The sequence below is a fragment of the Battus philenor genome, unplaced genomic scaffold, assembly GCF_028537555.1.
Source record: "Battus philenor isolate CCGP_79_NKW_IND1 unplaced genomic scaffold, ilBatPhil1.0.hap1 SCAF_21, whole genome shotgun sequence".
Taxonomy (NCBI): Eukaryota; Metazoa; Arthropoda; class Insecta; order Lepidoptera; family Papilionidae; genus Battus; species Battus philenor.
The window spans coordinates 12,014,716-12,038,660 of NW_027181684.1; the positions used below are offsets into that span (position 1 = coordinate 12,014,716).

General features: G+C 34.4%; 1 protein-coding gene and 1 long non-coding RNA gene across 3 annotated transcripts in view; both read right to left on the reverse strand.

Moving 5' to 3' along the window:
- LOC137923324 (uncharacterized) overlaps positions 1-9,985 on the reverse strand; it is a 54,516-nt gene extending 44,531 nt beyond the window's left edge. Inside the window, exon 1 of one of the 2 annotated variants that reach the window (XM_068766544.1) lies at positions 9,952-9,985. In XM_068766544.1, coding sequence (XP_068622645.1) covers positions 9,952-9,981 — 30 coding nt within the window. In that variant the 5' untranslated portion in view covers positions 9,982-9,985. Of the gene's footprint in view, positions 1-6; positions 126-9,951 lie in introns of those variants that run through there. The other variant, XM_068766543.1, reaches the window with a different exon arrangement.
- A 151-nt stretch (positions 9,986-10,136) lies between these two features.
- The window catches only part of LOC137923325 (uncharacterized), a 213,225-nt gene continuing 199,416 nt past the window's right edge, over positions 10,137-23,945 (reverse strand). The window contains exon 3 of the long non-coding RNA XR_011107552.1: positions 10,137-10,162. This is a non-coding gene — a long non-coding RNA (uncharacterized lncRNA). The remainder of the gene's footprint in view (positions 10,163-23,945) is intronic.

Sequence of the window (23,945 nt, forward strand, 5' to 3'; positions counted from 1 at the left end):
ACTCACCATTTTAATTGCCATGAGCAAAAGTAAATTTATCCAAGGGCTTGAATAAATCATACATAAAACTTGAGACCGACGCAACCGTTCATTTGAAATATTTAAATCACTTAACACTTCTTTACGTGAATATCACTTATAAAAAACACATTTTAATATGTAACAATAATATAATTTAAAGAAGTTATTTTAATTTTGAGATATTTGACATTTTACAAATCGCGCGATTCGCGCCTTTTTACAGCGCGTAGTATGCTTACTTTTTTTTTTGTAAACGTCTTCACCTGTTAGCGGTCGGTGGCGTACTGCCAACGCCGTCCGCTTAGCGCGGGAAACGCAATGCGCTCGCGCTCTGGAAGCGTTCATTATAAATGGCCAGTTAATTGAATTGCTGGCATTTTCTTTACGCTCTTGAAAAGTAATTATTGTTAAACGAAACAAGAATTTTACAATAACGTATAATTTAATAATTTTTGACATTACATTTATTTTTCTTGCATTATTTTAAAAAGATATTTTCTCCTGCCGTGTCGAAATGCTGCTGATTGATTACATTTTCGCACGTTCCAAATATGAATTTTAAAAAATTTTATAATAATGAAGATATTTATTTTGTTTATACATAAACGAGACTGTCACAGACCATCAATTTAAATAAAAAATATTATTTGCTCATTTATTTATCTTTTTATGAGAACCACAGAGTTTGTAGTTATTATAAAAGTGTTATTAAAATAATATTAAACTATTTAACACATGAATTAAAACAGTCATACCTCAAAACTTTATTTGTAAATAAAGCTTAACTCTATTATTCTTTTCTTTTATATTTATTCGATATATGAAAGATATCTGCATAAAAATGAAAAAAAAACATTAGTTTTTTTTATTGTAGCAAACCAGTTATATTATTACTGATATTATTCAAACATACTGGGTGACTATACTATATACTAACCAATGCACCTATAGCTAATCAACTTGTGTATATGTTAAACATTTCTGTATATTTGTGCGGTAAACATAGTTGATTATAAGGAATATAACCGTATGATGTGGTTAGTTTTAAAGTGTCCACTGTTTTTTAACGGTTTTATTTAGTTCGATCCGTACGGAATTTATTTGGATCAAAATTAGAAATTGAAATTTAAGCACCTTCCCGTTGTCAGATTGATCTGAAATTTGGTACAAACATTTAATTTAGTTGACAATACAATATAATAATACTAAATACGATACAAAATGGCGGATTACGTATTTTTCCTTAACCCCCTCAATATGGGTATCAAATGAAAGGGCTACCCTAGTAAAACACGATGATGATGTCAAAATTTAAAATTCAAGATGGGCGCCGTTCCAATATGGCGGACTAGGTACATATTTTTCCACAACCACCACAATATGGGTATCAAAAAACCGTTTAACTTGAAAGTTTTTTAAATGTATTTATTAAATAATTAATCTGTAGTGGTAGATTGAGGTGCGGCCTTGTGAGTATTAGGGAACGTCAGATTTATTGGTGTCCTCGGTTTTCACTTTTAACATGGTCATAGTTCGTAACAGTTACATTACAGTGATCTGTGGTAGAGCACTGAGAATTGTGATCATGGGTCGCGGGTTCAATTCCCGCGATACAATTTAATAAAAGCAATCTACAAAATTGTACTCAGAGATTGGACAGCAGCGTCCTCTGCATACCATAATACCACACTGTGATCACCAACCTGTCCAAGCGTGGCGATTATGATATATCCCCCATAAATATTTTTGGGTAGTATTTTGATAATTTCTCGACTTAAAAACATTCGCTTTACCTTTAATACGATATAGCATCGCTATAGCAGCGCTTTGAATTTAGTCTGTATGCACAAACTTTATAAAAATTATTACTAATTACACTCGTTTGGACTTATTTAATCGATCGTCCTGATTTTAGGTATAACAAGAGAAGCCGCTGCCGTTTCATATCTATAGTAATGTAGCATTCATTTATATTCGATTAATATTCGATCAAAATAAAACATTGGGGAGTTTTATCAATTTTTTTTTAAAGTTATTAATTGTTTGGATTAACGCGTTATTTTTGTCGGCTTTAATAGCGCTGCGCTTTGTGATAACATTAATGCCGCTTTGTTTATTTTTTTTTAAAAGAAATATTTGTTTGCATATCAACTGATATGTATGAACTTGACTATGATGGTATGCCCAGAGTGTAGTGTTGGCAATGGACCTAGATTATTGCAGAAGGGTCGTTGTAAAGACCATTCAAACGAACAGTAAGCAAAAATAAAATACAAAAGTATATGAGACTAGTTAAAATAAATATTTAAATGTATACTTATATGTAAACTTGTACTACTATGGTGAAAAGGCGACAAAAGTGAGGCGTTTAATGAAATGATTAGGAAACATTTAAAGGAATAACAGAATTTCTGATGAATAAATTACATTGATAAGGAAAAAGATGATATGATGCAATATTTTTTTGCAAAAATAGTCCCTGTACCCAAGACAGGGGAAGTATGAAAGGGCCTCAAAAACAAGGAACATAAAAAGTGGTTGCAGTGGGCAGGCGCCATAACACGCAGACAGCCACTGAGACCTTCACGTTCTGGAGGTCTACCGACAAGAAGGACAACCTCGTTAAGGTCACAGGAAGACATCCAACAATTGTCCAGCTGTTGACGTATGGCTGAAGTGATAATAATGATGACTTATCCTCGCAGAGGGAATACTTCCAGGTCGTTTCTAGGACTTTGCGCTTTACCTTCCTCCATTACTTACTGATGCAATTTATTTCTATCAGTATCTTCCCGCGGTATGTTTACCTTTAGTTTTAAGGATTCCAATGCTTGATATATATTCAGGAGCTCCAGGAAACATGTCTGTTCAATGGGATATTCGTGGACCATCGCCAGGATGTTAGAGTTGGAGATTTTACCAAGACGGAATACCTCAAGGGTATGAAAGAGACAACGGTTAACGACTTGGGTCTATCTTCTAGGCGTCATACTCGTATCGCATTAAGAATATAGAGTCTTAAGATCTTTAGTTCTAGATTCAGAATACATGACTTCCGATAAACAAAGAAAAACTTGAATTACAGTTGCCAAAGAATATTCTAGATTATTTTATGAAATCGTTAACTAAAGAATAATGACATGTCATTTGCTATTGTGTATTTAATACCCTAATAATTATTTTTTAATAAAAAGTTCTATTGTTTATAAAATATAAAGAAGATGGGATTTAAAAAGAATTATTATTATAAATAATTATTACGAAGATACCGTTTAAAAAAAAAAACAAAATATTTTTTTTAAATAGTCTTTTATTTGGGAAAAAATGTCAGATTGATAAATAAATTTAAAAAAACGAATGTTATCTCTGTCGCACAAGTACTGTGAAACAGGTATTGTGGGACAGAGATAATGCTTTACAAAGTCGAAATTAGCCGATTGTCTCTTTCCAAAGGTCGATGTGCAATATTTAACGCCGGGTATTGTACCACACTGTGATCACTAATGCACCTGTCAAACGTAGATGTCTTTCGGGGAGGCATATGCCTTGCAGCGGCCTATGGGCTAAAACGATGTGCACATAATTTTGTGCAACTAAATATCGACTGGCACTACGTATGATATGAAATCTATATAAGACCATTTCACAGGAAAACCGTTAGTTTCTCTACCGCCATTCTTTCATCTTCAGAATGTTCACAGCTGGACATGGAACGCGCACGTAAATTTACATTATGACCACATAGAAGCTACATGTACATAGCGTCTTTCGATCTTAACAAATACCTTCTCTATGATAATACATATATAAACATATTTTTTAATCTACCTCAGAAGTATTAATAGATGACATTGGTTTTAAATTGATGTTAGATTGAAGCTTATATTTAGAAAATTATTTTAAATGAGTTTTAAATAGATTCGATTGTATGTTTAAGTACAATCGACAAGTAAGAGAAAGATCAATATGATACTAATTTCTATTAAATTGGGGTCTTCTAGAATTTTCCTAATAGGGTTATCAGGTGTCCCCAGCAGTGTATTAAAAGTGTGAAATTAAATTATTTAATAAATAGATAATTTTTTGATGTTTTTATACTATACTACAAATCAATGTCGTGAAGTAACTATGTTTAAGTAAATAATTTGAAGAACGGATACATGTATTCAACACTTAGTAATCTGACCGGGTCACCTCACGTATTCAATGTTGTATTTATCCAAATTTTATTTAGTACATTCCGGATAAATCCCGTCCGTGTTGTCACCCTCCGCGTCTGGTAGACGTCGGTCGCCGATGGAGCGGAGACAAAGACCGCGTGTTACAAATTAGATTGTTTGCCGAGCTTCCTCTGATATATGACACGTAATTGAGGCATTGTCATGCGAGGTCATAAGACATATTGTTACACGATATATCCGGCTTTTCATTGCTTATACATTAATAATTATTATTATTCATTTTAAAAAGACCGGTTGGAAGCGATATGCAATAATCGTCACGCTTATTAGGCGGGTTGGTGATCGCAGTGCGCTCTGGAATTTCTTTTGTCAGTGGCAATCCCATATAGACGAACACTACTAGGTATAAACCCTCCCCAAAGATATCTATGACGGTAAATACCATAATCGTCACGCTTAGTAGGCGGGTTCGCGATCGCAGTGCGCTCTGGAATCTTTTTGTCAGTGGCAATCCCATATAGACGAACACCACAAGACACAAACCTCCCTCAAAAATATCTATGGCGGTATATACCATAATCGCAACGCTTGGCAGGCGGGATGGCGAACGCAATGTAGTATTATGGTACAAAGAGGGCGCTGCTGCTCATTCTTTGGAATCTTTTTTTTCAGCACTGGCAGTCCCATATAGACGAACACTACAAGACAAACCTCACCCAAAGATATCTATGACGGTATATACCATAATCGCAACGCTAGGCAGGCGGGTTGGCGATCGCAGTGTAGTATTATGGTACAAAGAGGGCGCTGCTGCTCATTCTTTGGAATCTTTTTTTTCAGCACTGGCAGTCCCATATAGACGAACACTACAAGACAAACCTCCCTCAAAAATATCTATGGCGGTATATACCATAATCGCAACGCTTGGCAGGCGGGATGGCGAACGCAATGTAGTATTATGGTACGAAGAGGGCGCTGCTGCTCGTTCTTTCGAATCTTTTTTTTTCAGCAGTGACAGTCCCATATAGACGAACACTACAAGACAAACCTCACCCAAAGATATCTATGACGGCATATACCATAATCGCCACGCCTGGCAGGCGGGTAGGCGATCGCAGTGTAGTATTATGGTACGAAGAGGGCGCTGTTGCTCACTCTTTGGAAACTTTTTTTCAGCAGTGGCAGTCCCATATAGACGAACACTACAAGACAAACCTCACCCAAAGATATCTATGACGGTATATACCATAATAGTCACGCTTAGCAGGCGGGTTGGCGATCGCAGTGTAGTATTATGGTACGAAGAGGGCGCTGTTGCTCACTCTTTGGAAACTTTTTTTTCAGCAGTGGCAGTCCCATATAGACGAACACTACAAGACAAACCTCACCCAAAGATATCTATTACGGTATATACCATAATAGTCACGCTTAGCAGGCGGGTTGGCGATCGCAGTGTAGTATTATGGTACGAAGAGGGCGCTGCTGCTCGTTCTTTCGAATCTTTTTTTTTCAGCAGTGACAGTCCCATATAGACGAACACTACAAGACAAACCTCACCCAAAGATATCTATGACGGTATATACCATAATCGCCACGCCTGGCAGGCGGGTAGGCGATCGCAGTGTAGTATTATGGTACGAAGAGGGCGCTGTTGCTCACTCTTTGGAAACTTTTTTTTCAGCAGTGGCAGTCCCATATAGACGAACACTACAAGACAAACCTCACCCAAAGATATCTATGACGGTATATACCATAATAGTCACGCTTAGCAGGCGGGTTGGCGATCGCAGTGTAGTATTATGGTACGAAGAGGGCGCTGCTGCTCATTCTTTGGAATCTTTTTTTTTCAGCAGTGGCAGTCCCATATAGACGAACACTACAAGACAAATCTCACCCAAAGATATCTATGACGGTATATACCATAATAGTCACGCTTAGCAGGCGGGTTGGCGATCGCAGTGTAGTATTATGGTACGAAGAGGGCGCTGCTGCTCATTCTTTGGAATCTTTTTTTTTCAGCAGTGGCAGTCCCATATAGACGAACACTACAAGACAAATCTCACCCAAAGATATCTATGACGGTATATACCATAATAGTCACGCTTAGCAGGCGGGTTGGCGATCGCAGTGTAGTATTATGGTACGAAGAGGGCGCTGCTGCTCATTCTTTGGAATCTTTTTTTTTCAGCAGTGACAGTCCCATATAGACGAACACTACAAGACAAACCTCACCCAAAGATATCTATGACGGTATATACCATAATAGTCACGCTTAGCAGGCGGGTTGGCGATCGCAGTGTAGTATTATGGTACGAAGAGGGCGCTGCTGCTCATTCTTTGGAATCCTTTTTTTTCAGCAGTGGCAGTCCCATATAGACGAACACTACAAGACAAACCTCACCCAAAGATATCTATTACGGTATATACCTTAATCGTCACTCTTAGCAGGGGGGTTGGCGATCATATTGTGATACTAGTGCACAGAGGACGCCATCTGGAAACTTTTTTATGTGCAGTGGCAAACCCATATTATATATAATATTGTATCTCGGAAATCGAACCTGCAAGATACGATATCAAGTCTCAGTCTACTGCTGGGATCCCACTGCTGGAAGATTGGGCTTTATTCTGGGAATCATGTTAAAAAACGAAATTGGTGAAAATTACCAATGTATTAGATATGATCAAATGTGTAAATCTAACAATTATTTAGACCCTAAGACCCTTTAAACCTGATGTAATAAGGAGTAACCTAGGCTAGTTTTATTATAGAAATGTTCTTAAACGAAAAAAAAATTTTTTTCTTAAATTTCACGCGAAAGTAGTCGCTGGCACTGTTAGTTATTAATATGTGTAAAAACATTAAATTGGAGAATATGTAACTTAAATATTATATTAATTATTTTTTCTATTTGTATACAATAAGCCAATAACTTCTGGCAATACTAAAAGGCGTTTTATGACTATGTTATCATTACGTTTTATCTTTTATTTCTGAAAACATTTATTTTTACAAAGGATGTATTATATTTTGACTGTAGATGAGCTATACATTCACCCTTTAAAATTGTTACGCATATAATGGATCACCCTGTATATCTTAATTTAACAAATAAACTTTTTAAACCGTTCGAAAATTTATTAACTTTTTATTTCTTCACTTCAAAATTTAATAACTATAATCTGTATATTAAAAGTGAAATGGTTGTATTGGTATTTAAATGTGAAAAATAAATTATATTTATGATCCAAATAACACTCAAAAATGTAGTAATATTTGTAATATTGAAGTTTACTTTGCGCCGATATGTTGCTGACCTCTGGTATAAAGTATCAACATCATTTTCGCACACTACCGGACATGTGTAACGATCAAGACTTTTGAGATGTTGTCTTTAATTCGGCGTGAAGCTCCGTTGGCAGGTTTAATTACAGATTAAATGAGCGTTAACATACGTGACGGCTACAAATTGAGACGTGTTACATAATCTGTGGAATACGTAACGCCATCTATCGTAACGTACGAGTGATTATTGGTTATTTTGACAGTTCTATCTCCCTGTACAGTATTTAATGGAATCATGCGTTACCTTGCGGAAGTCCATCCCAAGTAAGAGGCCAATATTTAGCCACTTCCGCACATGCAGTGGTAGTCGTGCAACAAAGTGCACCGCCTGCTAGCGCGCTGATAAATGCGTATGCGGCAAACAATGCGAATCACACAACCGCCACCGCCAAATTACTCAACACGTGTTTCACCCCTCCACGGGGCATCTTCAAGAGTTATGTTACTACTTACTATGTTGTGTTTGGCACTAATCGGTGTAACATAACTAAATATTGGCCCTTTTCTTACTTCCGTATACAGTTGCGGTGATATAACAAAGACATGATTATTGAAAGTCATTACTCCTTGTACTTTAAAAAAAACCTATTATTGTGTATAAAGGATATTTAAAGTGCTTTGGAAATGTCTGCACTAATGTATTAAGGAAAAATTTAAATAAATTTTTTTAACCCAAAATATATCTAGATGAATATTTTTATCTAGATATATTGTCGTCGTTTTATAGACGTTCGCTGCTGGGCACACGCCTTCCCCTAAGATATCTAAGAGTGGATATAATATAATCGCCACACTTGGCAGACTGTTTGGCAATCGCAGTGTGGTATAACAGTACGCAGAGGATACTGCTGTTCATCTTCTGGAAACTTCTTTATGAGCAGTGGTAATCTTATATAATTAATATATAAGTGTGAATTATATAAGACTGTAACCCAGAAATCGAACCCGTGAGATTCAATCGCAACTCTCAGTTCTTTACCGCTGTGCTACCACTGTTCGATGTGTGGTCAAATAAAAATTATTATTCCTTTTATAAATTGTTTAACATGTTATTAAGACAAAATTTTATAAAAATTATCATCTGAAATAAGTTTCATTAATTATTTTGTACTATTGATGGCAATTTTGACAGTACAAAGATGGTACAGATAATTTAGTATTTGAAATTATTAAAGAGTAAATAAACTTATAGATATAATGCATCGTAATCCGCGTTGCAAACATGTATTTCGCATAAATAATTCATTTATTTTTATTAACAGTTAACAATGTTAAAAGACGGATATGAACAGTATTGTTACTGGCCGTATAAATTACCAGAGAGTTTTTATTATTTTTTTATTATACAATAAATCATGTGTCAGACTTACATGTATAAACGCTTTTTAGTATTACGTAATGTGCCTTGTTCTATTTAATATATACTTCAACTTACATATATATGGCTGTGAGATGTGACACATAAATAAACATGGTTATTAGATGTGGCTGAATATTAAGTTGTCTTTGCTTTATTTTTTTTTAATTTTTAAGCGCTCTTATATGACAGATGTCTGCAAGATGTAATAAGAATTCTGCGCGATATTTCTTGACAGTTTATTGTATGACGCAACCGAAGGTTCTCGACTGGCGACCACAAGTACGGTAGATCTGGGTTAGCCGGGCCACCCACAAGGTGGGCCGACGATGATCACGGAAAGAGATTAGATACGGGCAACGCAAGAGCAGTCTTCGTGGCGTTTGTAGTGGCGACCACCGGCTGATATGATCATGTTTTTTTTCTTCGTTTCCCGGTGTTTGTTGTGGGACATACACACACACACACAAAATCTAAAGCATAGCGGCTATGCCGTGACCAGGGTTACCGAAGAGAGAGGATTGTTTTTAGTCGGTATTGACTCCTAGATCGAGTCCGACATACGGGGCACCACCATCAGGCCCTATGATAGGTAAACCTATTTTTAAACCCCTTCGAAAAAAAAACACACAAACACACACACACAGACACACACACGCACACGAACACGCACGCACGCACACACACACGCTCACGCACACACGCACACACACACACACACACACGTATTTTCTGTCTTCTATACTCCTTCACAATATCTTTCATGCTTTTTTTCCTTTCATCCATCACAACATTTTTCATTTCTTAAGCATTATTGTCATTCAAGCGTCACTCTTCATCGTTCTTCTCCATTCTCAAACTATCATAGTTTATTTATCGCATTATTGTTTCCTAGTTTAGTTTTTTGACTCTTGCATCTTCTTTGCTACTATTCATCTTTAGTACATTTTTATTTATCCCTAAATCATGTTTTTTTTTGTGTATATATGTGATATTAATGTAAATTAGAAGAAATTGAGAAGGGTAAGAGTTATCAGAAGACTTACCGCGAGCAAAGTGGACAGGGCGCTTGCCATTAGCATAGTCGTGAGAAGAGTGAGTGTTATCAGAAGACTTACCGCGAGCAAAGTGGACAGGGCGCTTGCCATTAGCATAGTCGCAGCGCGAGGAGCTACCTGGGCGAGGCGGCCGGTGGTAGGGCACGCCCCGCCCGGCCGCCTTCCGTCCCTCTACCACCGTCGCACCGCCATTCTGCACCTGCACACAAACATTACGATAAATGATGTCAAATTTTCACATCACTACATACAATATTCATTTATTTATTAACACTTTTTGTACACGCACTAAATATAGGAAAAAAAGGAAACAATTCATACGCAGAGGCGGTTTTATCGTTCGAAATTATCTCTGCCAGACAACCTTTGGATGGAGATGAGAGACATGTAGGAGATGGCAGTTTAGAGTGTACGTACATACATATACACCATCATCTCACTTTGCGTCGTGGTTACGTTCCAAAAAAAAAAACACGACGCAAATTGAAACGCTGCAAAGTAAATTAAGATTTCCTATAGCCAACCATGTAAATCGAATATAAGATAAGATACGATATAACATAAGATCGAACGTAGGTACCAGGGTCACGAAAAACTACTTTTAAAAAGAAAATTGAACAAAGTAAACATTTAGAAAACAAAAATAATATTACTACCTATAAACAAATTGGAATAATATTTACATTTCTTGTAACCAGAAACAACACGTAAAAATTTATTTAGATTTATTATATTCTTTTTAAAAAAAGCACAACACACCACGTAATTGGAACTCAACTCATTAGAAAAACAAAGTAAAAATAAAACTGTATATAAAAAAAACGCAAAACGAAACGACGCAAAGCGAGGTATTTATGTATTTATATATATTACTATACACACATTTACAAGAATAGAATTTCATTTGTATTAAAGTGGAAAGGTTTCACAAAATATATACCTTCAACTTCTCCTTTCATTTCAACTAAAACTTTATTCTTCTTCGATCATATCTCACCTTTTATCCTGCCTGTCATTTTTATCTACAGTAGATGAGATATCCTACGTCTTTTTTATTTTTGTATTATGTCTCCTGAAATCTTCAGACGTCATATGACAGAGACCTTTACAGAGACTAAATTATTTTTCCTTTAGCTTTCATTTTAAAATTCATATCCTTATTTACTTTACTACTCTTTCGTTTTGGTTTATCTCTTTGATCGACCAACGCTAGCCCGAATTTGCTTATTGTTAACTACGATTTATACATTGATAATTATCTGCTCTTATGTATCTTTTTGTAATTAACATTTAAATTTTGCTATTTTCTATCCTATTCTTTACATCTAAACTCCTTTCTTACATTATGCATAACGTGAAGTAGACTGCTGTCGACATTGGAATTGGATATAGGTCAGGAGAAACTACAGCAAAGTTTCTACCTAGTATGATCGGTAGTTGTCTCCCTAGATAATGCAAAATAATTATTGTCTACCTACTAAGAGTGCTACACTGTTGGTAGGTAGATAATGAAGTGATAGAGTCTGTGGTAAAATGGAACTTGGTATAGTTGTGGCCACTACACTTACTTCTATATATGTGATAAGTTTTATGTGTTCTGTTTTCAATGCTATGGTACAGAAAATATATACTTTCCGAGATTTTACTTGGAAACTTTTGTCCTTTCAGTCCATATATGTCCACTGCATGATAATGTCTTCCCCGTAGATTTCTATGGGTAATTACACCATAATAGCCACAAAAGACATTCCCATTCCCTGGAAACTTGTTTGTGAGCAGTGTCAATCCTATATAACTAACGTACAAAGACTGAATTACATAAGATTGTATCGAAACTTACCCACGTGTTAATTACAGATTTGCTTAACCAATGGCTTGTTTTCTTGAATAGTTTATATGGAAGGGTGATATGGGCGGTTTATTTCTATTGGCTATGTTCTACGCATGCGTATTAGGTTTAAGTGCAGTAAATATAAAAATACTATCTACTATCTATACTGCTGGTGCAACTGTTAAGAGAGACAAAAAAGGAATCTTTAACAACGTAAGTTTTAGAAGTATTAAAGCAAATAATTTTTGTGTAAGTTGAATATATTTAAACAATACTAAACACTAATGAAATCGTACACTAAACTGAAGTAACTGATATTAAATATAATAACTAAATTGTTTTGTTACATTTTAACCAGCTATTGTTAATACATAGAGCTATATAAATATTGTGAATGTCGTATATACCTTAACATTCATTATGAATCAGAATTTTTAATTGATATAATGCTTTGTACCATTTTAAAGAATCTGTTAAAATTTTAACGCGGCGTGGATACGTTCCAATACTAGATGAATCAAGATACATTTAAGATAGGAATTCGCTGGATACAGGCAGTGCAAGATCGATCATTGTGGTGATCATAGGAGAATCTTAGATTGATATGATGATGAATAAATTTGCTTCTGATGTTTATTTATGAATAAATAAATTACAATTTCTGTCTTGGTGTTTTATTCTATTGCGTCGTACTTTTAAATTTGAGTGTCGCAACCTCCTTTTACTTCCTTGTTTTTCTGTATGGCGTTGTATATCTAAAATTCTTCCTAGGAACTGTAGGTTTTGCTGGTAATAACAGCAATAAGTCCTAAGTAGAAATGTGTATATGCAAGCATACACCATATTTATACAGATTTAAAACAATGTTAAACTAATTAAAATCGTCAGCCAATTACAAGTCTAGAAGTATTATAGAGATCTCTCTTTCGTAATGTATATAAAGAATTATATTTCTGTGGTATTCTCCTTTTTGATGCGTCGCTGATGATGACGTATTATAGCTTCTATATTGGTATCAAGCATATTGGGCTTTGTGCACTGGCATATTGTCTAAATTGACAACGATCACCAGTTCCAAGCTGTCGAACATCTTAGCAATATGTACAAAATTTTCAAGCTATCTTTAAAGTCAGATGGTAACAAGTTAAGAATTGAATTCAAAAATAGGTTTGTAATCTTTAAGTTTTTCTCCCAAATATATCTTTGTTTTATTTTGATGTCGCCACACTGAAGAGGTTAAAAAATTTCTTCCAAGGAGGTCGCTAGTGTTACAATGTACTCTTTAGTGTCTTGAATACTCATTAGTGTAGTAATTAGTGGTATTTTCCAATTAAGCATACAATGATCGTAAAAGGTTTAATGAGCTACCGTCTTTTGTTAAGGCACTGTTGGCATTTAAAAATTCACACTTGAATTTTAGAGGTGCAAACCAAAACTTCAACAAGAAATAGAGAGGTCTGTATTTTTTTTATGGCCTCCGCTATAGGGGCCTTTCGTATCGCTAACTTATTTTGGACTTATAAGTTTTATTAATTTTTTCACGTCAGAAACGACTTCACTTTCCGGTCCCCCTAATAGCTTCTATTCTTCTTTATTTTGCAATAGGATCTGTTTGTTAAATAATCGTATGTATATGTATAAGTATAAATTAGTTTGATCAGAATCGATTAGACAACTCTTCGACAGAAGCAACATTACTCTCCGGTCTCCCTATATATACAGTTATAGTATTCAATAAAGGGTAAACAAATAAATATAGCTTCACAATTCAAAGCCTTAACTTTCTCATAATGAGATCCAGAGAATATGTTATCATATTTTGACATACGTGCACCTTGCCTCATTATTTGCATTCTTTCTGCAATGTATGTGTAAATAATTCAGCGGCAGAAACACTTACTAATCTGATAACCCGTAGAAATTTTTTCTCATTTTTATTCATAAATTTAATAAATATATAAACAATTAGTAAGACTACGAAACACATTTAATTTATTTATCGTCATGAGTTTGGACAAATGGCCAAAAAAAAAGAATCAAAAACTGTGATCTAAAACAAAAGTTATTGATATCAATAACCTTGTACCCCTTTTCAATCACTCCTTGAAAGCCTTTAAAATTAACCAATCACTCTGTATAATAGATATAAAATTTATCGATATATATTTGTTTTGCTAAAGCAGTCTCACGTGATTATTTTAAATTACATATAATATCGTTATAAATTTTATTAATAATTCAATTACTTTTGAAATTTATTGTTTTAATACAATAATGATTAAATATACTTATACAGAATTTAATCATTAATCTAAAACACAAGAGGCATTTAATCAGTTCACACCTCCAATAGATATCTCTGATTATGCAGCATTATTATGCGTGTGCGCATCTTTGGCATTTTGATATTTATACTAATGTAGTAGAGTTGTAAATCGTATGGTTGCTTTAGTATGGATTATCATAGATAACGGCGCCTTGTACTATCTGAGTACTAACCCGGCGCCAGTATTTATCGTTCAGAGAAATATTTTTATTGTGATTCATTTAAAACGTGACGGGTTTTCAAATGAATTCAATTCGAATCGATTTTTAAATTTGCACATCGAACCGGATTTCCGAAAACTGTGTAAAAAATCCTTACAAGTCACATAGCATTGCAGTGAATCATCAACCTCCGCGGAAAAGCATGTTCTTATTGAGAAAACTGTATCTATACCTTGCGTTTATTATTAGATTACACAGATGTCCCATAAATCAATGTCTAAATGATTAGTTTTAATAATACTAAATAGATTATGATATAAATAAACGATTAAGTGAATTTAGAACTCTATATCAGTTTATTTATAAGATCAGCTAATTCCGTCTATATACCTTTTTTCGATAAAAAGCGTTGTTATACAAATGCTTTGTGAGATTCTATTTCGTTAATTAATGGCTGTAATTAGCGATGTCCTGTTTAAAAAAAAACTTACTCCTGACGTCACAAGACACGTCGGTTCTATTTTTGAAACAGTGATGACATTTATTTGTAAGTACAAAGTCATTCATTTCGATGAAGTAACTTTATCAATAGGTATTTAAATTTATCGATGTACCTTTATCAACGGTTTTAGAGTAGAGTGTTTAAAGTTAGATTTTTGACATTATACTCTTATTATACCCATGTTTTACCATAGGTCCATGTAGATGATCGTCTAAATAGGTTTCAACTTTTCGTTTCTTATCACCACCACCACTACCACCACCACCACCACCATTACCACCACCATTTAAAAAATCCTTCCGCAGAAGAGATTTCGTTGTGATATATTATCCGCATTAGTTGTATAGTTTTAAGGTATATATTTTTTTCTGGTAACAGTAAGTTCTTGTATATTAACTATCAATGATCTTAAAAACTTTTGCAAGTCCGATTTAGAAGACATCTTTAATATAGTCTCAGATATTGTTTACCTTGTATGTCCAATCTGGAACTGTCACCAGAACCAAAGTTTTGTTTTGTACTTTTAATAATATATAAACCGCTGGCGTAAAAAAATAAAGGATTTTTCTGGCAGAACTCTGTTTTTGAAATCCAAAATATGTTACAAAATGTTTACGTCTCTAATCATATATAATTTAAGGTTCATTAATCTTAATTTCAGTTGAAGTAAGTCCACTATTGGACATAAACCTCCTCCGGAGATTATCGAGAATACCGGTTGGAAGGTGTCTTTTAGAGTAATTTTGACATCTATTATAAATAAAGAATGATATGGGACACACGTTAAAATAGATTAGGTAACAATTGTTGATATTTTTACACAACTTGGATTTTTTTGTCTGGCTCTGAAGTAATTGCAAATAATTTAAAAAAAAAATGTTGTGCACATCTGTCATTAATGTATGCGCTAATTAAAAGATGTTTAACGGTTTACGTATGTATATGTTTTTCCGTACTTACTTACACAATAAAATAAAAAATACACGCTATATAATTTATATACACACATATATATATATATATATATATATATATATATATCGAACGCGCTCTCCTTCGGTATTAGGATCAGGAATCGTTGCGCATTCAAAGCGAAGGTTGGATTGCTGTAATTTGACAAGCAGACGGTATCATCAGTTAATTAAATTTAATTGTTATTACTTATGTAAATAGTATATGTAGAAATTATATATATAATTTAAACCATAATATAAATACATAAACCACAGTCTTTGATCCCTGTTTAGTAATGTTTTTATTTTTATTTCTTTTTTCATTGTTTGACTATAAATCATTATATATTCTCAGTCAGATAGTTATAAGGTAACAACTGTAACTAATTTTATATTTCTAAGTTTATATATGTATATATGTACATAGTCATTGGTATTCGATGTGTTGTTCCAGTAATCTAGTGATATATAGCTCCATGACCAAGGCCATGTACCAAGGTGATTTTTTGAATGGCATGCATCCGGGAACTTTGGTAGGCTACAATCAATCAAGTCATGTCATCATCACCACGGCGGCTGTGTGACATCTAGCGCTATCCTGTTGAAACCGCATGCCAAAACAAAGTTGTTGTTAAAAATTCCTCTCTATGTTTATATACATTGAGACATTTTGTGCGGTGTATAAAAAAAATATAAAAAAAAAACTACTTAAAAATATAAATTTCAATCAAAACTAGTTTTCGTAACACAATTGCAAAGTATGCGATGAACGCATAAAAAGGTGTCATATAGAAAAAACTTTTTAAAAACACTATGAATTGCTTTGTAGCAAGCAAGCTATATATTAAATTGGTTTAAAAACATTTTCGTCACTTTTCTATCTTTTATAGACGAAGATTTTGGGCTCTATCTCGCCTCATGCCTATGATGTTTGTCTTGAAGACACCTGGAAACAATTACATCGATAGGTTGTTTCACTCATCGGCTGTTCGCACTATAAAAGTATTAGCAAAACGCTTAGTGATGGTGGAAAGGATTTCAGCCGTGTACGGATGTTGTGAGTCTGTGCGTCTTCTTGGTGGAAGAACAGAGATGGAGAAACTAATTTATGTAATTCCGCTGAACAAAGAGCATTCTGGAGAATAACGGTATACTGGCAACTTTTCGCCATTGCTCCAAGGTTGTGTTAAAAAAAAATCGTAAATATTAAACGTAATTGTAAAAACAAAAGCACGGAACGGACGCTAATGTCTATGGAATATAGATCGTAATAAAAAAGGCGAGGCATTGGTTCAGAAGTGGACTACAGACTGCTTGAATGATGATGATAAAACTTTCAAATATTAGTCCAACTTCTATAATTATTTTTTTTTAATTAATCGCATTTACAACCAATGTCTACATATGTATCAAGAAATAGAAAATAAGTCTCGCAGCGGTCAGGAGAGGCTTGAGTCTGAGGTAGGGTATAACAGGTAAGGAAGGCAATGTTAGAGACAACACCTAACGAGCTGGAGCACAAAAATTAAAACGCTTGGATGAAAGATAGTTTATTTTAAAAGTCATTCGTCTACAACTTCAGATACACCAACGCCGTAATAAATTATTTGTCATGCGAATGAAATAATTTTTTACATAAAATTTTCACCACTCATTTGTGAATATTAAACATTGATTCAAAATTGATATAAGATAGTCTTTAATTCCGAATTCTATCAGAGTACTAAAGATTTAATACAAATTCACAAACAACAACACATATACACTTGACGCTGTTCGTCATTATAATATTTCACTAGCTGATCCCGCAAACGTTGTTTTGCAAAAAAAATTGATATTTTAATTTACAAATAAAAAATAAGGGTTGATCGTAGAGGGGTGAAAATTTTTGGTCGTTTGTATTCTTGTATGCTGTATCATAAAAAAATAAAAACAAAAAATTTCGTTAAAAAAAAAAAATTTAAGCGTGAACAACCTTTATCACTTAGGGGTATAGAAAATAGACAGTAGCCGATTCTCAGATCTACTGAATACGCATATTAAATTTGGTAAAAATCAGTCAAGCCGTTTCAAAGGAGTTCAAGTTCGAACACCATGACACGAGAATTTTATATAACATATTAGATAATATATTTTGGCGTGAGACGCGGTTTTGACAACCGCCTACAAATCATACGCCGCGCGTCCTTAGACTTTGCGCATGCGTAGACCTATGGATTGACAGATAAGTGAAAGCATTTTGACAACAGTGATTATTTCGCTACAAGTTCACGCTTCGCAAACATACACTACACAACAGTAACAACACTATACATCTACACGGGTATAGTCCTTCGTGTGAACATTTCCACTGTAGCTGAGATATGATCGCCCAGTGTAAATTTTTAGCTCGCGAACCTTTTGTTTTCTCAGGCTATATATAGAAGAAGCTGCAGAAAGCCTTAGTCTGCAGCATAATTTCAATCAAATCAAATGCATTTCTCTATAGACAATGTAATATATTGCTAATGTTTTTTATTTTATATCCATACGAATAGCTACAGTAATTTATGTTAAAATATTTATGTGTTACTAGCTGATCCCGCAAACGTTGTTTTGCAAAAAAAAAATTAAAGTTTTTAATTAACAAATGTAAGATAAGGGTTGATCGTAGAGGGGTGAAAATTTAGGTTTGTTTGTATTTTTGTATGCTGTATCATAATAAAATAAAAACCAAAAAAATTGTCTAAAAAATTAAAAATAAAATTTAGGGGTGGACCACCCTTATCACTTAGGGGTATGGAAAATAGATAGTAGCCGATTCTCAGACATACTGAATACGCATGTAAAATTTGGTAAAAATCGGTCAAGCCGTTTCGGAGGAGTTCAAGTTCGAACACCGTGACACGAGAATTTTATATATTAAGATATATCTCATCGTGTTTTTAGTAACATGTGCACTTTTATATTCACAATCAACTATAGATCGATTAAAAATGAATGCCACAGATTTCTTGATATTTTATTGATTCGAATTATACTGACAAATTTATCTATTAAGTGATTATACATGTTATTATATCTATATCATAATTGCACATCTGATAGGTAACATACTTTGCTGCGGAATGCGGGAATTCCAGACAGTATGATAATTTTGTATATATTTATATATATATATATTGAAAAATCGTTGTTTAAGACGTCAGTCGCCGACTGCAAGGAATAAGCCTATCTCAAATATCTACAAGGGGACATACTATAATCGTTGCAACACGCTTGGCAGGCGGGTTGGCAATCGTAGTGTGCAAGAAAAGGACCAATATTTAGCCACTTCCGCACATGCAGTGGTAGTCGTGCAATGAAATGCACCGCCCGCCAGCCCGCTGATAAATGCGTATGCGGCAAACAATGCGAATCACACAACCGCCACCGCCAAACCACTCAACACGTGTTTCACCCCTCCACGGGGCATCTTCAGGAGCTATGTTACACCGATTAGTGCCTAAAGTGAGTGAAGTGGCTAAATATTGGTCCTTTTCTTGCTTAGGATGGACTTCCGTGAAGTAATGCCTGATTCCATTAAATAATCGTAGTGTGGTTTTATGTTACGAAAAGGAAGCTGCTGCCAACTGCTGATGCTTATTTCTGCTGAATTGGAAACTTGTTTGTAAACATTGAAAGTAGTAGTCCTGTGTAATGAATAAACAAAGTGTAAACTATATCAAATTGTACCTCGAGAATCAAACCCGCGACCTACGAATCCAAGTCTCAGTCCTCTACCGCTGCGTTACCACCGCCGTTGAAGAATAAAGTATAAAAAACAAGTTAAAATTTTACATTTTTTTGTTAGAGTTTTTCCGTTGAATTCGTGTATTGTCGGAGTGTTTTACAATGTCGATGTTGCTTTATAACGAAATTATCAATAATTTATAGTATAATTCAAGGTCACTGAGGTAGCTCGTGGAGTTTTTTGTCTAAAGTGGCAGTAGATGACATCGTGCATCCGAAGGCCTTTCGAAAGGTTCTGAGTGGCAGCCACGAGCCGCTTGTCATGACGTGGGAAGGTAAGTCCTCTACAAGGCGGACCGAGTCTTTGGGCAGGTCGAGACCGGTTAAGTGTTATCTTCAGGGAAGGAATATGCCTTGAAGAGGCATCGACTTAACACAAAGTTACTAGTGAATCATTTGACATTGTCCGATGAAATAGTTCATTGTGTTCTTGACTGTATCTTCCTCATCAGATCACTGGCCACTATTCACAATTGTGTATTATAAAAAAGTTGATCCAAATTCAAATTGGAATTTTGCAGAACTATCGCAATGTTACAATGTGCAATAAATATATAAAACTATAAATACAAATTGTAATCGAATGACGCATTAGTCATACAAATCGTTTGTGTCCTAAAATGGAAAATGAATACAGTGACATTAGAAAATTAATACAAGAACCGGACAAATGTAGTTTCCATTTATATTGCTATAACATAAAATCAGTAATTACGTTATAGGCAGCTTCTATATTTATGTTATTATTGTAAGAGTACGATATATTGATACGAAGATACGATACGATTGTAAAAACCCCTTGTATTATCTCTGAAATACAATAAGTAAAGGAAGAAAAAAAAAAGAAATTGAATAATTGTAGAATGTTAAAAGTTATAGAAAACAAAATACATATTGTAAAATAGCAGACCGAAAGGAATGGTAAAGAAAAAGAGGCGATGTATGAAAGTTAAACGAATGAAAGGAAATGAGAGATAATGTAAGAGAAAAAAGAGGAATGAGTGAATGATATTAAGACAGATATGTGAGCAAATAAAAAAGAACGTGGACAAATCATCGTCACGAAGGCAAGTAACGTCAATATAGCTGTCACCCAGTTGTTTAGAAAAGGTTTAAGAAGTCGGTACGACTAAAATCCATTAGAACGAGTATTATAAAGACTGCAGAGGTTTTATACTGCAGCTGGCTTGCAAGAAAATTGACAATGTCATTTTAAACTTTCAAATATCAAAATTATTACCCACTACTACCGACGGCTATAAAAGCCGATATTAAGGGCATTCTAAGTCAGTCTACATCCTGAAGAGAAGTGAAAAACAAGAAGACTCATAATAATGAGAATCATAGGAAAATTGTTGCTGTGGACAGAATCGTTGCCAGTTTCGTTGCCTGAACTCTTGAACTTAAAAAGCGTATTTTTATCGACTCACGGTCGTGATATTTTTCAGCTAAAATTGTCCATATATACCTAAGACTGGGAATTGAACAAGAGGCTAGCAAAAATGGGGGCAGCATAAAAATATCAGAACTAGATATTTGAACAAAAGATTCAAAATTTCTACAATTATAGCACCATGTTTGACTTACCATACAAAATACGAAGGAACGTTTTCACCCACTTATTACAAACGAATGTCGCAACAGCTAGTCAGTTTCACCAATTTGTCATCGTAGGATGGATTACGTTAACATGATAATGGATTCAATTTGCCAAATAATCTCTTTACCCGTAGGTGTTTTGTATACAAATATTTGTATTAGTATTAAGTGAATTTAACTGATAAATTTTCAGATTTAATATCTTCTGTATATTATATTAAAGATCTTCACTGCGTGTTGCTCACTCTAAAATTGCTTTGGACACGTTATGAAAGACGCTGTGGAAAGACTCATTGTCGATAGTTGTAATGGAATAGGCGTTTGTCTTCCATCTCACCTGATGGATAGTGTAAATGAAGACGAAGATGGTACACGCCCATCCAAAAGAAACCTGTTTACTCTACTCTTAAAGGCTTCAGAGTTCAAATTACAGGAAAAATAGACCCAGGCAGGTTGTTCCAAATCTTGGCGATTCTCAACAAAAACGAGCTATCAAATCGTTTAGTTCGACTTTTGGGTATGTCAACAACATATGGATGAAACTTTTGCCAGCGCCTAGTAATAGTAGTATAAAGGAATGGAGATGGCTCAATCAGTTCGAAAAGAACCTTCGAGCACTCTCCAAAGTGTATTCTATAAAAACCGATAAGCTGGCAACTTGACTACGATTATATATTATATGTAATTTATTTTTATGAGTATAAAGTTGTCGAATCTAAAGTAGGTACTCATATATATAAATAAACAAATACATATATATCTATCGTTTAGAAGTAGTATAGATACTACATCATGCGACAAAACTGTAGTGGGCGGTACATTGTGTGTTTGTGTAAGGTTTATTATTGTTGTAACACGGTCAGTCTTGAGGTGCTTTATCCTGTCCAGTTTGCTGTTAATACAAGACCTAACAATTGCCGACTAATTGGTACTTGTTGAAGAACAGTTTATTTATATAGCACGATACACGGTTTACATTTATAGGTTTAGGCGTTTAATAATTTGGGTCATTTAAAATATCGATGCGTGGGATTACTAATGCACTCTATTATGGAACGCTAAAAATATTATATTATTTTACTCAAACTTGAGGATTGTTCGGAATTTGTATACTACGATTGGTAGGTACGATAGGTAGGTTGCTTGTTACTTTTTTAGATTTTACATTAAACCAACCTTATATGTAATTTTACGAGGATATTTTTGAGATACATATTGTCAAATAATACATTTTTAATGTACATGTATATCAAACAAGCGAAAGTTGCATTTTATTTCGCGAATAATTTAAGTTTAATTTAAAGTAGTTACATTTTATATTAGGGGCTCAAACATAACGCATGGTTTAAGGAAACTAAAATATATGGCAAGTGATACGAAAATTTTTTTTAGGAAGTTCTATAATATTTGGGTTGGTTGTAAATATGTGGAAAAGCTTTAAAGAAAAAAAAAAGTATAGCTCATTTGCTTTCAAATAATGTATGGCACAATCTAACAAAAAACGTTATCAAATATAATAATAAATTGTTAATATAATAAAAAAGCAGTTTCAAAATTCGGATGACTAATTTGTAATACTACGTTCATCTGAAAACATTGGATGCAGGCATGCAGCTGGTTACATAGGAAATCTTTGAAGAGGTTTAAATCCAGTAGGATACATACGGCTAAAATAGTGATGGTGGTTGATAAATTGTAATTTTTGTTAGATAACCCGGAGTCTTAAACCTTAGTAGCCTGATTTACGAAAGTGATTTTTTTTTAATATAACTGTGTTGGCTTGAAGGTCTAGATGAAGGGAAAAATAGATTTTTTTGTAATTTCGTTGGAAAGAATCTTATACAACAGTATAATACGTACAGCCGACCTATAAAAAAAACTAATAGTAATGTGAACATTCGGTTTTAAAGATTGGTATCAAAATTGAAACTAGGCTATTAAGGGTTAAACTAGTATCTTGGTGTCGGTTGATTAGGATGCTGTTAGCCTGGCTTTTAAAGCATCATCAGAACTGAGTTCACGGAACGGAAGAGTCCTTGAACTTATCCAAAAATTTACTCCTTCAGTTCCAGAATGCACGTTTGCACGTATAAGACAGCTCTACCTGAATAGAGATGAGTAGAGTCGTTGTGGTGTTTGCATCTCAAAGGGCAGTGTGAGCCAGTTGGCAAATCAAGAAGAGATCTGAATTCTCCCCCGGTTCTCCCACCCTGTTACGGTTAGAGATCAGGAGTCTGTCCCCTAAGAACGGATATTGTTGTGTTCTTTATGGTTTCTTGAACTATTGTGTAGAATGTGGTGTCCTGTTCGGTTGTCGCAGGTGCAGTGGCTGTTGTAAACGTTTGGATTTTGGTTCTGGATTTTTTTGGTTTTGGTGGCTCTGGTGGTAAGCTCATCTTACTACTAACACTTAAACCGGCTCTCCCGTATTTGGTGCGGTAAGAGTAGAGTACCAGTCTCGTTTTACAGAGAGAATAGAGGAGAGGATTGCCTCACTGGTGAGTAAAGAGGAACATCCAGTGCAACAAGGTAACAGGAAAAATTATTAAAAGCAATAAATAAATAGATAAGTACAAGAATAATGAAAATAATAAATAATTGTGATAAAATAGCTGTGATATTATAAATGTATTAAGTGCGATATAGATAGTAAGAATATAAGTATTAAGAATAAATAAATTGTTAAAGTTAAGTATTTAAAATAATGAACTTGAATTGTAGAACTCTGGAGAGTGCTGAAGCTCGGCTTTACCAGATACTATTGTCTGGTTATTATCACTACTGCCACCTCGGAAAGCGTTAGTGCGGGGAGAAGTGGTGGGAGAAACTCCAGCAACGT